An 18585-nucleotide genomic window follows, 5' to 3' on the forward strand; every position below is an offset into this window, starting at 1 on the left:
CCACAAAAAAATTAGACTTTAAGTAGATTCACGTTAATCTAAATAATGTCACTTAATAGTTTATTTGTCACACTTGATGCTTCCACTAATACATGTTAAGCTGACTTGCTAGAATAAATATCATCATGATTAGGCTTCTATGTCCAACTATCTGATGCATTTACTTGCAAAACAATTGTTTCCAACAAAGCAATGCATTCCAAAATATGATTCTCCTACCAAACAAATAAATTTCTTCTCCACCTTCATCCTCTCCCATCAACACACCATCCAAGACTAATCATCTCAGCTATTGAAAATGATTTATTCTATGATAGATCATACAACCTATTAAAAGGCTCACACAAAGCTCATCCCTCCAACCAACACTACAAGAAAAATTGTTATTACCTACGGCAGATTTTATCTTTATCCACGGACTGTCCATAGGTAACGTAAAATTACACACGGATTACCCACAGACACGAGTTCCTAGCTAAATCGCTCGTAGGAAAATATTTACTGACGGATAAGCCGTGGGTTACACGTACTTAAGGATTGTCCGTGAGTAACTCACCGAATCTCCGCCGGTAAAGTTACTCATAGATTTTATGTAGATAAAATAGTAGATACTTACCGACGGAAAAGTCACAAGTTACATTACTCACGAACCATCTGTGACAAAGTCTACTATTTTATATTTCATATTGATAATTGTATCCATGAATTGTCCGTGGGTAATGAAAAAATGATTTTAATTCTATTTTTGTTTTTTTTACAGTTTGCTGTATATTTTTTAATATATATTTAAAATAAATTGTAAGCATATTAAAACATCATTGTCAAAACAAAGTGAAATATTATATAAATAGTGTTTTCAAAATACACATCCTGACTTCCATAAGTCTCAAAATAAGCACGTTGTTATTGCAATAAGTTTCAAAATACACATAACGACACTATCGTAGGAATATATATAGATAATGCCTACAAGTTTAAACAAAATATGTAGTCATAACTACTAAACGAAGCTGACACTGAAACCAGTATTACTCCTCGCCGTCATCATCGCTAGACTCATCTTCGTCATAATCTGGATGACAACGACGACGGGATGACTCGGCCTGTATGGAAACAACACTTTTTGCCAACGTTGCTAGCTGCATCTGTAGCTCTGTAGTGTGTTGCTCTGTTTGTTGAACTTCCTCTTATCGACGTTGCTCTACTTTCCTTAGCTCCTCTCGTGCCTCTCGTGCCTCGTGTTCTGTCGCTTTTGCTCGCTCCTCAAATGCTGCTATCTGTGCAGCTATCTCGTTAGATGGTTGAGACAAGAAATTGGCGCAACCTCTAGATGGACGAGAATCTGGAACTAGACTTGCGACACCTGATCTATAAAGCGATGATCTATCTCCAACACCATAGATCTTCCCTTTATTCTTCCCCCCAACAAATTGGACCCACATGTCTAAGCGAGCTTCCGCATTAACCACTTGGCTACAACTACTAGATGCTTCCCCACCTTTGGAGGCTTGTTGCAACTTACCTTGAAATATTTTCTACTCAAATAGAAAATAATGCAACATAATCAAATTACTTTTACAAGAAATACAAATGAAAGAATGAATGAATGATTTAATATTTCTTACATATGTTTTTTTTTGCTCTTTCATCAACCCAAGAGTTGTCCTTCTTCTTAGTGTGAGTTTTTAAAAAGACCTCATCCAATGTGGGGTCTCTACCTAACTCTTCAGCCTTACAAAAAATAAACAACAACAGAACCGTGAACAAAATGAGAGTCACATTTCGCCAGAAAAGAAAAACAACAAAATAGCAAATAGTAGGCATGTCTTGGAGTCAAACATTAAATGGTTATACAATGAAGACTTTGACATAGAAAGCGTACCATCTGAATGGTATGTTCAGCAATGGATATAGATCCACCTGTATGGACAACTCCTCCTTTAGAAGAAGTACGATTTTTCTTAGCTCGATTTGATATATCCTTATATGACGGATCCATCCATATCTTCTCAAGATCATTCCAAACAGTTTCTCCCATCTAAGTTGGACACTCATAAAGTTTTAGTCAATGTTATGCACATATTAGTCAATGTTATGCACAGATCTGGGGCCTTCTCTACAAACTGCAGAAAGTTTTAGTCAATGTTATGCACATATTACTTTTGTAAATACATTCCAGAAGAAATCCACATAGACTATTTTAGTATAATGCCAAAATATAGACATCTAACCAACTATTACAAGAGTGTCAAAAAATGTGACAAAAATATAGCGAATTTAAGTCTAATTTGAACTAGTTTTCTGAACAGAATGAAAATGAAGTTGTGTTTCTTATGTTTATAGAGATCAACACAAAAGTTTAACTAATAATTGGTCTGATTAGCTTAGTTAATGGTAATCCTATGAATAGTTCTGTCTTGGTTAGCAAGTCTTGGAGTCTTATATACTGTATATACCACATGGCTTTTGGAAGCCAAGCAATAAAAGTAGTAGCCCAGGGCTCTTGGAGGTCTAGATCCCCTCGAAGAGCCCATCACAAATTTATTTTTCTTGTTTTTTACAAGGACCTAGGTTCTTATCATTGTACTCAATGTCGTAGGTACCAACATGCTCGTCGGTCTCCTCTACCCCTAATTTTATGGTCTTCCCTCCTTTAGCCTCTCAATCTTCGGGGAACTTGAAATCCTAGTTGATTTATGAAGAACAACCTTCATTACTCTCTTTTATTCATTCAAACATGACCTCCAGAACTTCAATACATATATTAGTTTACATTAGAATCTTTAGTGTTAGATTTAATATTACCATTCTAAATAGCGTTAAAAGATATAAAAGACAAATTTCAATGCAGACAACATATTTGGAAATCCCATTCTATTTAATATGCTAATTGCCCCAATTCTGTTTAATATGCCAATAGAAATCCCATTTTTTTCAAAAATTCCTAATTAGACTTAGAGCACTATTTCAATGCGAACAGAAAGTGACTTGCATCTGGATTTAATTAGTTGTGCATAAGTCTGTGCGTTGAAATGGCTTCACGAACAGACTTTGATACTTAAACATCATATAGACCATGGAACAAGGAAAATTATATAGTGCAGATGGTAAGGAATATATTATTTCATACTTTTGGAGAATTGAGTTTAGCTATGAATCTTTCATACTCCTTCTGCATCTTCGAAAGGCGCTTTGAAAGACGTTGAACTTCTGCAGAAATATCAACCATATCGGCTAATGGGAGATATGCCTCTAGACCTTCACTAGCCACAAGGTGAACTGATTGATCTGCATTTCCTATAGGATACCTATTCAAACCTCAAACAAGTTATTACTCAAAATTCAAATTGAAAATAATGTTCTCCAAACATAAACTAATTGTCAAACTAACTGTAAATAGTTATGCAGATATTTGTTGTAAAATTAGTAGCAGATAATTTAGATTAGTTTAAAAAATCAGATTGTTGTTTCATTAAAATTTGTATAAATATCCTTTTACAAGAGTTTCCTTAAATGAAGTACTGAAGAATCCAAATTCAGCTCTCATTCTATTGATGTGCATAAAAGATTCATAATAAAGGAGAAGATGAAAAGAATAACAAAATTCAGCTAAATACTCTATCTAAATCAATATGTAGACATATTTTCATCTTGTTCAAATTTGTATGGAATTTACAATTATTTGTAGCAATGCTCTGTAAGCTATGAAAATGGAATTATATCATCTTGTTCATATTTTCATTATATCATCTTGTTCATATTTGTTCATAATGGAATTTACAGTTCATATTTGTTCATAATGGAATTTACAGTTCATATTTTCATCTTGTTCTTCTTTGTATGGAATTATATCAAAGTGGTTTTTATAAAACAATATATTTAAAAAATTGATAAAATACAAACAAACAAAATTGGTAAAATTGATTTTGTGCAGTTTTCTTATTTAAATGCAATTTTAATTTAAATGACTGTTAAAATCTCCACTAAGTACAACTGTATAAAAGATATTCTAACCTTAGTACAAATGCATTTAACAAACAAAACCACCTTCAGACCTAGTCAAAAACTACTCCCACAAGAAAACCTTAATGTGCTCCACTAACAATATCTTGGCTTTTAACTAAAATTCCATAAGGACATACACTAAAAATATGCAAATGTTTATGTCATTTAAGGTATTTCACTTTTACACAGGCTTTTGTTTCTTGCATATCTATGTGATCATTGTGCTAGAAAAAATGCTATACAAACCTACCCTTTATTCCTTCATGGTTAACTAGTCACCCACATTACATGTAATAATTTAATTTCAATCATTTTTGTTCTTCTTAATGTTAAACCTAGCCAAATACTGTTCAATTAAAGAATGGAAGAAGAGCAATAAACCCAATTAGCAAGAGTAAAAAGCATTTAAATCACACTAATAACATTCCTTTTGCAACAAATAAGAACACATTCCAACCAATTCCAATCAATTCCCAAAAAAATATAAACTTGTATCAACGAATATAAACATGTATTAACATATAAGAACACCTCAATGTCAGCATCACACCTCACAACAGACTTAGGAGTTAGGAATTAATATCAGTATCCAAGCAAACAATATCCAAGCAAACAAAAATCAGAATCCAAGCACACAAAAAATGGTACCCCCACCTCAATATCAATATCACTATCCAAGCAAACAAAAATCAGAATCCAAGCACACAAAAAATGGTACCCCCACCTCAGTATCAGTATCACTATCCAAGCAAAAAAAATCAATATCACACCTCACAATAGATTTAGGAATTAAACAAACATAGTTAGGGATTTTCAAGATTTTACCTTTGAAATGAGATGTTAGGGATTTCAATGAGCTGTACAAGAACAAAACGAGAGAACGAGTTAGGGTTTGCAAATAAGTTAATAAACGTTTAGTTACACAACAAATAATCATGAAAATAGAACAAATTAGAGAGAGCAAACGAGATAACGACAACAAACGGGAGTAAAACAAAGAAAAAAAGAACAAGAGAGATCGAATGAGAGAGAGAACGCGAACGACAGAAGAACGAGAAAGAATGAGAGAACCTGTGCTTTGAAGTGGTGGTCAACAGTGAACGGAGAGCACGGTGGCGACAATACCGTTGATTGAATGCGCGCTGAAGGGAAGGGTTTTGTTTCTCGGTGGCTGCAAGTTGGTGGAAGAAGGGTTTTGTTTCTATCCTTTTGTTTCCTTAATAAGAAATTACTAATACTCTTAATTTTGTTTTGTTTCTTTACTGAGATTTTATTATTACTTATTCTAACTAATACCTATTAAGAATAAAGTTTATTTTTTTTAAAAAAGAAAGTAATAGACAAAAATTTACTTTTAGTTTACCCACGGATAATACCTACGGAGAATCAGTGGTAAAAAAAAAATACTAATAAATTTTGGATTTTTAACCTCATGTCCTAATACTACTATTTTAAAAACATCTTTAAAAATCTTGAGCTAGCTTAGGCTTTAAATGAGTTTAAACAAACCTAAGTTAAATATGTCTACATTGGCTTCACGGTAAGGTAGACTAAACCATAAATCATTGAAGCGGTTTATATTCCCTTACCTCCAACAACTAGATGTGTACTTTTGATAAAGAGTATTTTTTATTAAAAAAAATATAAAGAATAAGTTTCAAGCAATTTAAAACTTTCGAAACTTCAGAAACACAAGTGATTTTTCCGAACTTTTTGATAACTTTCAAACCATTCAAATGCAATTTTCTAATTTTTCCAAATATATTCGAAAGTTTCATTCATTTTGAAACTTCTGAAATTCTAGTTTCAACAATTTTCAAAAGTTTCAAACTATTTAAAACTTCTAAAACATATTTTTCTAAATTTGTACAAAGCTTTCATCGATGACGAAAGTTCAGAAATACATATTTAAAAAATTACATTTTGAAATATTTTGTATATATCAAATTTCCGAAACTTTAATCTTCATTGAAAATTTCAAAATATAATATTACATTCTATACTTCCAAAAATTTAACATTTTGAAAGTTTTCTTTAATTTAAAATCTTCAAATATATTTAACACATCTTATAAACTCTATTTCAAAACATTTAAATTATACGAATCTTTCGAATATTCCAAAAATTTGAACTCATTCTGTATTTCGAAGATTTTGTAATGAATCAAATTTTTTAAATTTAAAAAAGAAATTTGTTTACAGGTCAAATGTGAAAATCAAGATTGAGTAACATGTTTTTCTATAAAAAGTAAAAAGGGTAAAATGATCATTTTGGGAGTTTTGTGGTAGATTTCTCCAAAATCTATTTTAGAAATTGGACTAATTATTTTAAGGCTTATGTTAAAATATGATAGAAAATATTAAATTAGTGACAACACTTTGAATATGTTTTTAATTCACTTACTAAATTTTGTGACAAGAGAACCACTGATAAACTTTATTGTTTTCATCTTTGAATTTGGTCACTAACTCCGTTTTCTAAAATAAATTTGAATAAAAGGAACCACTTTTGCTTTTCTAAGTATAACTTCTATAAATTTGCTAAACAAACCTTGTTTTCAATCTATTTTGCCAACACCCATACCCTACCCAACTTGTTATCCAAATTACATGGTTAAAGTCTTCTATTGCCTAATTTTGGAACAACTATTTTAATTCTACTTATATAGACAGTTAAGTCGTTACAAATATTACTGAACGATTGTTGGTAATATATAGTAACAACTTTAACAATAACCTAACCCTCTTATATGATATAAGAATGATTTCAAGAAGATATCTAAATACACATTTTCTTATCTCTCCATGACATAATTGATGGACTCTATGATTTCAAATAACATTATATGTTTCTTTGATCATCTTTCTACAAAAAGATTTTAACATCGATCTTATGTTTTGAGTAAGAAGATATCTAACACAATGATTATGCATGAAATAAAAAATATAAGTAAAAAATGTTTAGAAACTAAAAGAAATATCTAAGATACATGATGAATCAATTATCTTAGAAGAAGAAGAGGCTCAAGTATGATAAGATTCACTGTAGATGGTTTGGTGAGTCAGTAAACAAAGGTTAAAGAATGACTTGTGACTCAAGTATCACAAAAGACTAATGGTCTGTTTGATGTGCAGGATAGAAAGAGACATGATATGATATAAAGTTGTATCAGGAAAAGATAATATATGATAGGATAGTGACATGATAAATATTATCATATCATGTGTTTGATACACACATGATAACATTTTATTTTGTGATGTATTTGATACACATCTCATCAATATATAATATAATATATATTATATGTAAATAACAAAATCACCATTGTGAACAATTACATATTAGTTTTGTTTAAATTAATTTATTATATTTTAAATATTATAAATTAACAAAATAAAATTAAATAAGTAATAAAATAATTTTATATTAAAACTATCCATTGACACTACTAAATAAAAAATTTAAATTTTAAAAACAAGATCATAAGTAACCAAATAATTATATTTTATTCGTTAGAATGTAAATAAAGATATGATATATATTATATGTAAATGGCAAGAATACCTTGTAAACAAATTATATTTATGTTAAAAATTCAATTAACTTTAATATTTTTATAATTGTGAATACTAATTTATTAAATTATATAAAAAGAGAAAACTATCTTTGTGTAAAATCATAAACATTTTATAAATTAATTAATAATATTTCAATTTTATGTTTAATATCAAATTCTATTAATTATTTTTCTATTTGATTAGATTTACATTTTTATATTCTAGATTATATTTTATAAATTGTTTTTATATTTATATTTATATTTATATTATATTATATTATATTATATTATATTATATTATATTATATTATATTATATTATATTATATTATATTATATTATATTATATTATATTATATTATATTATATTATATTATATTATATTATATTATATTATATTATATTATATTATATTATATTATATTATATTATATTATATTATATTATATTATATTATATTATATTATATTATATTATATTATATTATATTATATTATATTATATTATATTATATTATATTATATTATATTATATTATATTATATTATATTATATTATATTATATTATATTATATTATATTATATTATATTATATTTCAATTTATATTTTAAATTATATTTTACAAGAGTAATTGAGTAAACTATATTTTTTATCATATCCCGCTGGTTTCTAATCCAACTCATATTTAGGATAAAAATTTCAACTAGAGAGACATAATATAATTTAATTCTGGATTAATTTATCATATCATGTTGGTTCATCAAACACTGAATTCAAACATAATATGATAAATTATTCATTTGTTATCTCTTATCATGTCCATCAAACGAACCCTAAAAATGTTTCGGATAATAGTTAAAATAAATAACAATATGAAATGAATAGAAGATGATGAAGAAGACGCTCAATATCACTATCTTAAATATCAAGAATGACCAATTGAAATCCAAATTAAACATGGGTGTGAAAGAGAAGTTCTAGATCACTAACCCCAAGAGGACGAGTATTAGTTTTATTTTAAGTTTCAAGTTAAACATGAGTATTAGTTTTATTTAAAGTTTCATTTATTTTATTTAGTTTTATAGTCAAATTAATAAGGAAAACTAATTTAAATCTTCTTGGATCATTTTGAATATTTTGCTACTAATCATTTTTAGTCAGACAAATTCTCATAATATTTTTTTCTTATTTTGTTGTTGAAGGTCAATTATATTGAGGAAAGGACAATCAAGGAGTTACATAATTATACTTTCAGACTTAAAATGACTCCTTGAGTGTAAAATTACCTTTTATTGGAGCTATGAGTGCAACAAGCTGAAACGGTAGGGGCACATTGTGCCAATCACTGCGATGCAATGCACATCCTGACACAACTCTCTATTTCTAAATGCAATAGAAAGGTCTCTCAGCGCATTGCGCAACATGGATGCACCTCATTCAATTCTGAGCTAGTGCATTGCTCCCATACCCTCTACAATGCGTTGGTACATATTTCCAAACATCTATTTAAGTTAAAAATCATTATTTATTTAGATTCTGAATTTGGAGGCAATGGATGAGGTAGCTACAACTTAAATGAGATCTTGTGCAACCTTTATGTGTGATTTTCTTCTTTCTATGTATTTTTTTTTATCAAACTCTATGAGTAGCTAATTTACTCATTGATTAGGAATTAAATGAATCTTCTTGAATCTATGTAACTTTGGTTTTTGTATGTTAATTATATAATTACAACGTCTTTGATTATTCATATATTTTTGTTCTTAATGATTTTTTGTGTTAGATCACCATAAAATTGAGTCTAGGAATTATTTTGTTATTGAAAAATAGGTTATAATAACCAAAACAAAAATATATGTTCATGTTTCAATATTGTTATAGGAATATAAAGTATTAACATTTATTTAATAAATTAACATTCATACATGTTTTGAATAACAAACATGATCACCTAAGAAATTAGAGTTAATTGTTATTAAAAAGGGGTTTTGAGCCAAATATTAGTCTTAGTCTAGTTTGTTAATTTGACGTAATCAAATAGATTATATTGTTAAAATAGTAAATCAATAATTTGCTAGTGAAAAGAAGGTGATTAGAATTCTCTAATCATTTTTCTCTTATTGAATTTTCTATATTTAATTTTATATTTGTTCGATATTATAAACAAAAGTGCTTATTATTATTACTTGAGCGGTTTTGTACACTTTCCAAAGAGTTGTCAGAAACATTTTTGTGTCCAAAACCTACAACGAGGATAGCAGTACTTAATGAATATTATTTTACTAAATATACATAATTTATCAACTGAGAAATAAATACAACATGAGTCTATTTATAATAGTAGCTCTTAATAGAAAAGAACAAAAAGTCTGAAAGGCTACCAACAAAATAGCTATAACAACCTAAGAACAAATGCCTAATAAAACTAACATTCCCCTTCAAGATGTAGAATGTTTGTTAAGATTCTCAGCTTGTTAAAAATTAAACTGAATATTACAGGTTCAAGTGACTTAGTAAAGAAATCTGCCAACATATTTGAAGAAGAGATGAGCAAGAGTTTGAACAATCTAGTTTGTAGTTTGTCACAAACAATGTGACAATCAATTTCTATATGTTTTTGTCTCTTAGGGAATGTTGGATTTGATGCAATGTTACTAGCTAATTGATTATTATAATAAAGAGTTGTAAGGGCAGGAAAATTCATGTTTAGTTCTTGCAAAAGAAATATTATCCATTGAATTTCACAAGTTGCTGAGCTAATGCTCTATACTCCACTTCTAAAGATGACCGAGATACAATGTTTTGTTTCTTAGACCTCTAAGAAATCAATGACCTCCAAGAAATCATTGATGCCCAATCAAAATCGCTAAATGCTCGCAGTGGAAGTCTAGATGCTAATGAGTAAAATAATCCTTATGTTGGTGCAATTTTTATTTATTTGATGATCCTCATGGTTTTCATGTAAAGGTCTTTAGTCGGTGATTGCATAAGTTGGCTAAGTTGTTGCACCACGAAAGTGATATCAGGTCGTGTGTTGGTCAAATAGATAAGATGTCTAATAATTCATCTAAAAGAGGTTTGGTTATGAGGTTGTGCCTTTGAGTTGTATAGATATTTACAATCCTACATCATAGGTGTATTGCAAGGTTTAGTGCCTAATAATCTAGCTTCTGATAAGCTATCGAGAGCATATTTATGTTAACATTTGTGAATTCCTTCCTTTGAACGAGATATCTCCAATCCAAGAAAGAAATTGATGCCCCAAGGTCTCTAATCTGAAAGAAGAATTTAAAAAAGTTTTAATCATATTGATCTCCAATTTGGAATTACCTGCAACAATAATATCATCTATGTAAACCAACAAAACAGTAAAATAATTTAGCAAATGATACAAGACAAAATGAGACATCTGATAATGATTAAGGAATGATCATGTTTTGAATATTGAAAACCAAATGATACAAGCCAAAAGACAATTTAGAAAACCCTTGTCGACTCGCTTGTGTTAAACCATACAACAAGTAACCAAGAGGAAGTTTCATATAAACTTCCTCATGAAGGTCAATGTGAAGAAAAGCGTAACTAATATCTAACTATTTTAAAAACCAATTATTAGTGGCAGCCAAAACAAAAAGTAATCTAACAATAGTTAATTTGACCACAGGTGAAATGGTATCCCAAAAATCAACACCTTCTAATTGAGTAAAACCTTTGGCAACAAGTCTAGCCTTGTAGCTTTCAATAGTACCATCAACACTATGCTTAATCTTAAATACCCACCTACATCCTATGACGTGTTTATCTTTAGGCAAATCAACTAATTCTCAAGTGTTATTAGATTCTAAAGATGTCATTTCATGTTGCATAGCAATGACTCAATCCTTAGATTTAATGGCTTCATCATAAGTTTGGGGTTCAACCACACTAGTCATGGCATGAATGTATTTTAAAAGAGTAGAAGAAAAAAATTTATAAGACAAAACAGAAGATAAATGATATAAAACATAATCAATTGTAGAGTTAGTATCAATACCTGAAGTGTTTAAAAGATTGCAATGCAAGTCCTAAAGATAAACAGGAGGATTTCTTGGCCTTGTTGATTTGCGAATACTAGGTTGTATACAAGGTTCTTCATGTACATAATTATTTTCATCACAAGTATGCAAGACATTAATATCATTCAAATTAGAATGACTATTTTTACTATTGACATAATCTAGTTATATAGGTTCAAGAAGGAAATTAAATGTGCCCAAATCATCGCAAGAGTACATATCACTTTAGAAGAATGATTACTAGATAAGTATGGAAAAATATTTTCATGAAAAATAACATGTCTAGAAACCATAATTTCCCTAGTATGTAAAACATAACAAATAAAGCCTTTAGTGCCAAATTTATATCCAAGAAATAATTTTCTAGATGTAGGATCTAATTTATTCCTATGTTGTTGCAAAGTAGAAACAATGAAAAGAGATCCAAAGACTTTCAATTTATTAAGATTAGGGAGGTGTTTATATAACAACTCAGAAGATAAATGGATGATGATGGTAATCTACTAATGAGATAAATGACATGTTTGATAGAAAAAAGACCAATTTTTGTGTGGAAGATTAGCATGAAAAAGGAAGAATCTAGTAACATTTAAAATATGTCTATGTTTTCTTTCCACAACATACTTTTATTGTGGAGTTTCAACACTTGATGTTTGATGTAGAATTTCAAAATTTTCATAAAATTCAGGATACAAGAATTCAACACCATTATCAGTCCTAATAACTTTGATAACTTTATCAAACTAGTTTTTAATTAAAACAACAAAATCATGCATTAACTTTCGAGTTTCAAATTTAGCTTTCATAAGATAAATCCAAGTGTGTCTAATACAATCATCAATAATAGTTATAAATTTTTTATGACCATGAATAAAAGAATGGGACAAGGGTCCCCAAATATTGATATGAATCAAATCAAAAATGTTATCATATATAGCATTACTAGCTCGAAAGGGTAATCTAGATTGTTTGGCAAGATAGCAATAGTCACAAATTTTATTTTATTTGTAACTCACATATGAAAAATGTTTACAAATATGAGTAAGAACATTATTAGAAGGGTGTCCTAATCTAAGATGTTAGAGATCAAAAGTAGCATATGACATTCTAAAATCAATAAAAAATTGATTTTTTTTAACTCATTTGTAAAAATATACATTTCTTGATTGTGTAGTCATAACAATATTTCTATTTGGCAATGTAACATGAATTGATTTAATTTCATGAAAAATAATAATTTTTTTGGAATTACAAGTGACATGGTAAGTAGCACCAATGTCAAGAATCCAATAGTTTGGAGAGATATTATCTAAAACAGAATTCTGTTGATTAGAGAAAACTCCCACAATTTGAAAATTTTGATTTGTAAGTTTGGATTGATTTCCTGAAGAGAAATCAGATAGTTGAAGTAAATTTGAGTTGATTAATTTGGTCAACAATGCATTGAAAGACATTATCATCAGATGGATTCGATTTAGGATAACTATGATCTTTAGGAGTAGTCTTAGAATCATCATCAGTGATTGAAGAATTAATATATTTGGTATTCTTGTATCCAAAAGAATATCTAGGTGGAAAACTGTGTTTAAAATAGCAATGATAAAAATGTGTCATAGCCTATTGCAAAAAGTATATTATCATTGAGGACCTCCGCCTCTACCCCCACCAGATCCGTGACCCTTACCACGTCCTGAACCATTTCTAGGATTAGCGTTAGAAGTACCATTGTTGGAAGAGTTCATTAGAACCTTGGCATCAACAGAAGGACCAATAAAAGGAAACAGGACAAACAACAGAAAGAAAAAAAGGAAAGAAGACTTCTCTCAGTTTAGTAGTTCAAGGATTCTCGTTTAGATCATCCGCTTTTGTTCCACTATGGTCGCCAGTATACTGGTGAGGTGCAAATAGATCAGCCTCCTAGTGTCTGGAAAAAGTGTTTTAGGCGCGCTTGGGCGCGCGTTCTGTCATTTGGAGCTGTACAATCGCTTCTCAATGCATCTTTTTGATTCCTTGCTTATACCAAACATCAAAACTAAGAGAACTAGAAATTAGAGACTAAAATTGGAACTAAATGGAGTAAAATAAATCTGAAATGTAATAAATAAATACGGTGTAAAGGATATAAAATTGGGTTGCCTCCCAATAAGCGCTCGTTTAGTGTCTTGAGCTTGACGTCTCAACTACTGTCAAGGTGGCATATATGACAGGAAGAACACATCATCCTTCTTTTTCTTTTTGTTTGGTAGAAATTCCATGAACTTAAGAAATAAAAGATGTTGTATCCATGTCATTTTCAATTGGACATTGATGAACAAGGCATAGATTGAATCTCGAACTTTATCAATCTCTTCTTTTTTCTTTTTCTCGTACGTCTTTTCCTCGTTCGTCTTTTCCTCTTGCTTATCTTCTTCTCACCAGCAACCATAAAAACAGGGATTTTTACTGTTTTATGATCTTTTTTTGACTCTGGGGAACTTGGGAGACTTGTGCCCTAGCATAGAAACTCAAAGACGGTCGTTTCTAACGCCATTGAAGCAGTTTTATCAAGAATCATCCATGAATCATTCTTGTAATTCTTCTTTAATCCTTATCTTTTGTATCTCTGTCATGAGTAACTAAACCCTATTTGTTAGGGATGAGTGTAACCAGATGAAACCCTTATTTTTCTGATTTGATTTCTAGTTATATGAATGAGTTTATTGAATTGTTTTTCTCATCTCTGTGCTTAATGCTTTTTATTGCTTGATCAACATTAAAATGTTCTACGATTTGTATTTTGAAACGGAAGTGGACTTTACGAATGCTTGAGATGAGAAATTCATGAATTTGTAGTCTAGGGATAGATGCAGGTCATGAAACCAATTAAATTAGTTGCAAAGCAATAATTTACAAGAGAATTTCTATACGGTAATGCTTAATTCTAATCTTAAATCCACTAAGGAATTAGGGGTTACTTTGGAATTAAAGGTTCTGTCACTAAGACATTAGGGCAAGAATAATAAAGAGAATTCGGTAATAGCGATTGTGTTTCAGCAAGTGTACTGAATCGTTGCAAGTAATAATAAAACGGTAGTACCGAGTGTCGAACTCAAGGATTGCGTTTTACTATTGAATTATATTTGATTACTAGAATTGAACAAAAAGGTTCCCAAGTTGATTGAAATAATGTTTGAAATTAACAACAATAATAAAATTGATCTTTTATAATGAGAAAAATGTCAGGGATGAGTTTCACTTCGAATCCAACCTTGGTGTCTAATTTGATCCTAGTTACTGAATTCCTTTATTGAATTATTACCGAATTCTCTTTATTATTCTTGCCCTAATGTCTTAGTGACAGAACCTTTAATTCCAAAGTAACCCCTAATTCCTTAGTAGATTTAAGATTAGAATTAAGCATTACCGTATAGAAATTCTCTTGTAAATTATTGCTTTGCAACTAATTTAATTGGTTTCATGACCTGCATCTATCCCTAGACTACAAATTCATGAATTTCTCATCTCAAGCATTCGTAAAGTCCACTTCCGTTTCAAAATACAAATCGTAGAACATTTTAATGTTGATCAAGCAATAAAAAGCATTAAGCACAGAGATGAGAAAAACAATTCAATAAACTCATTCATATAACTAGAAATCAAATCAGAAAAATAAGGGTTTCATCTGGTTACACTCATCCCTAACAAATAGGGTTTAGTTACTCATGACAGAGATACAAAAGATAAGGGTTAAAGAAGAATTACAAGAATGATTCATGGATGATTCTTGATAAAACTGTTTCAATCGCGTTAGAAACGGTCGTCTTTGAGTTTCTATGCTAGGGCACAAGTCTCCCAAGTTCCCTAGAGTCAAAAAGATCCCTAAAACAGTAAAAATCTGCGTTTTTATGGTTGCTGGTGCGCGTCGCGGGCCCCAGGCGCGGAAAAACGCGCTCCAGGCGCACGTTGGCAGAGTCCAATCCTGAGAAATGCGCTCCAAGCGCTCCAGGACGCGCTCCAGGCGCATTTCATCTGTTGTTTGATGTATTTTGCATTTTGCTCATCTTTTGCGTATGAATTTGGTCTCGGGGTCTTCATGAAAGTTGTAGATATGAATCTTATCTTTCATTAGCACTTGGAATGACACTAATTGGACATCTAGAACTCCAGATATGGCTGAAATACTCCACATATGTCATGTTGATTTTTCACCAAAATTCAGCACTGCACTAAAACAAAACGCAATGTAAAATTACGACAAATTCCTACTTAATCAACGAAATAAAAAACAAAAAAAATTTATTAACTCAAAGAACAAAAATCAACAAAATGTATTAAATAAATCCTTAATTTAACTGATGATTGGGGATAAATAAGACTAAAACAATGGGAAAAATATGCATTTGATGAAGAGTCATCATCGTTCTTGTTGTAAAATTCAAGAAAATGTTGTGGTTATACCAGAAAGAGGATCTATCATCAGAATATGAATTTTTACCGTATTAAAATTATCAATGAGACCCTTTAAAAAACAGGTGAGGGCTTTAGAGGAAGATAACCTAAAACTAATTTTTGTAAACTTCACTCAGAAGAATTAGAGTAAGAACAATCGGTGATGGGTCTTAAAATCTCTAACTCCTCCCGAAGAATACTCCATTTAGTAAAGAAATCAGAGATTGATTTATCATCCTATTTAATAGAGTGTAAATCTTGAAGAAGACTAGAAAAACGAAAAAATGGTCTCCTTTAAAAAAATTGATTTTTTAGATGATCCCATAAACTTTTTAAATTCTCAATGTGTATAGTACTTTGAGCAATAGAAGGAGATATAGTACGAGTAATCCAAACATCAAATAATGCATTGTTTTATGCCAGCATTGATAACTTTTCGTTGATGAATTTAACTTTGTTATTGGAGATCAACACACACGTTTCATCAAAAGGTTCCAGTTGTAATAATTCGACTCTTGTAAAGTTTGATTTATGAGCAACGCACCCGAATTTTTGCCAGGATGAAAATAATACATCGATGTTGAATGTGATTCATCTTGAGAAATAGTTTTGGGATTGAGGATGAATAAAAAAAAATCAGCCATTTAAGAGTTAGGTGAATGAAAGGAAAATAATAGCAAGAACGAGAAAAGAAAGAACGATTAGGTCGTTGTTTTTATTTATTTAGAATTTTAGGGTTTTGACAAAATTGAATTTGAAAGTAGAAGAAAAGAAGAAAAAGAAACTTCTGATACCATAGTAGATATTATTTTACTAAATATACATTATTTATTAATTGAGAAATGAATATAACATGGGCTTATTTATAATAATAGCTCTATAACATAGATGAACAAAAAAGTCTGAAGACTATAAAAAAATAACTACAACAATCCAAAAATAAAACCCTAATAAAACTAACTAATACAAAACTAATAATATTGGTGCTTGAATTGGAACTCAGCCTTGATATTTTGTATAGTGATATTCATCCGGGTTTGCACCATCTAGAACAAAACATCGATGCTTTTTGTTTTTGTTTCAACTAGTATCCATCTCACTTTTTGTTGATATAATATTCTCTCTTCAAATATTTGTGTGACAATCATTTCTTGGCATATGTCGAGTGACTCGATCAACCATCAATCATTGACAGCTAAAATTTTCATAATAGATCTATTATTATCAAACAAAAACTTCATCTTCATCTTCATCTTTAACTGACTTCGTTCCTTCATGTGTGACCTTTGGTCTATCTTACTCAAACAACTATTTCATTGTGTAACTGAAATTTTGTTTACTAATTTTGACATGAAATCTTTGCATTAATTGAAATTCCAATTCTTAAGGAAAAATAACTGAAATTTGATTAAATAAGTTCTGATACAAAAATTTCAAGTTAAATTTTAAACTTAGATTTCGGTGTCAAATGTCATATTATTTCATATTTCACTAAGGTGTGCTACTACTATATAATCACTACTAGAAAATGCAAAATAAATTTGAAATATAACAACCAATAAGTCATATATAGATTAAACGGATTACATTATTGATGGCCATATTATTTAAGCTAACATTTCCTTGAAAAAAATGGAATTAAAAAGCAATTAAAGCCAATTTTAAGATGCATATTGGCTTTGAGAGTTAGTGACTCGAGAAGCATAGTATTTGGCAATGAAATCAGATGCTTTCCTATCAATATCTGGCTCACCAACCCAACATCCTATATCTTCATCACTTGTAAATATCCTTCCTCCTCTGCCACTACCTTCCAATTGCTCATATCTCATTTTACTTGAAAAACAAGATTTGAATAAGCTTATAAATGAGTTAGAAGATGATTTTTTTGCACCCATATTGAGTCTAAACAATAAGTCACTAACACACTTCAATAGCTCCTACGTGTTTGAAGGATATAGAAACAAATACTTGAGCTATAAGTTTCAGTGTTGTGTGTTTGTATTTATAGAGTGGGAAGCACATGGTTACAAAAGATTAGTATATTGTTTCATATCAAAAGTAAGGATTTTGTGCAAGTGACACGCAACATATGAAGTGACACGCATCTATTTTCTTCCTAGGTTGTAATGTGTCCAATGTTGCTTTTGTTATTATTATCAAATTGTTTCACTACCGATTGAAGATGCTTTCTTTTCTTCCACTTTCCTTATATAATGCCTACAGAATCATGAGAATGATGCTTTTACCTCCTAACTTTGTTCAACCTTTTTGCATATAATGTTGGACTATGATGGTTTGTTAACATTAAATTTAGGTGAATTGAATCTCACGCTTCACTAGAGTCAGAAAAAAATTTCAAGCCTAAAAAAGTGCTAGAAATATTTACGTATTATCTACCAATAAAATTATTATGTTGATAATAGAATTCAATCTCAGATTCTTAATTGTGAAATTTGAGTTGAATCCTTATTAATTGGATCAACCTGTATTCATTTAATATTAATATATGTTTATATATATATATATATATATA

General features: G+C 29.8%; 1 protein-coding gene across 1 annotated transcript; it reads right to left on the minus strand.

Moving 5' to 3' along the window:
* Positions 1-818: 818 nt before the first annotated feature.
* Positions 819-5248, minus strand: LOC101488809 (uncharacterized). The gene is made up of 6 exons (XM_004488105.4): positions 5077-5248; positions 4831-4862; positions 3131-3308; positions 1883-2038; positions 1626-1731; positions 819-1535 (listed from the first exon to the last, which is right to left on the minus strand). Coding segments are annotated over exons 3-6 (363 nt in total). The 5' UTR covers positions 3230-3308; positions 4831-4862; positions 5077-5248; the 3' UTR covers positions 819-1533.
* Between the last annotated feature and the right edge of the window lie 13337 nt (positions 5249-18585).

Source organism: Cicer arietinum, chromosome 1 (genome assembly GCF_000331145.2).
Source record: "Cicer arietinum cultivar CDC Frontier isolate Library 1 chromosome 1, Cicar.CDCFrontier_v2.0, whole genome shotgun sequence".
Classification (NCBI taxonomy): domain Eukaryota; kingdom Viridiplantae; phylum Streptophyta; class Magnoliopsida; order Fabales; family Fabaceae; genus Cicer; species Cicer arietinum.

Excerpts from the sequence above, each read along its gene's own strand:
- LOC101488809 (XM_004488105.4), bottom strand. The coding sequence starts at position 3,229 with ATGGTTGATATTTCTGCAGAAGTTCAACGTCTTTCAAAGCGCCTTTCG. Across the intron at positions 2,039-3,130 it reads CTAAACTCAATTCTCCAAAA|ATGGGAGAAACTGTTTGGAA; the intron begins GTATGAAATAAT and ends TGTCCAACTTAG. Across the intron at positions 1,732-1,882 it reads CTGAACATACCATTCAGATG|GCTGAAGAGTTAGGTAGAGA; the intron begins GTACGCTTTCTA and ends ATTTTTTGTAAG.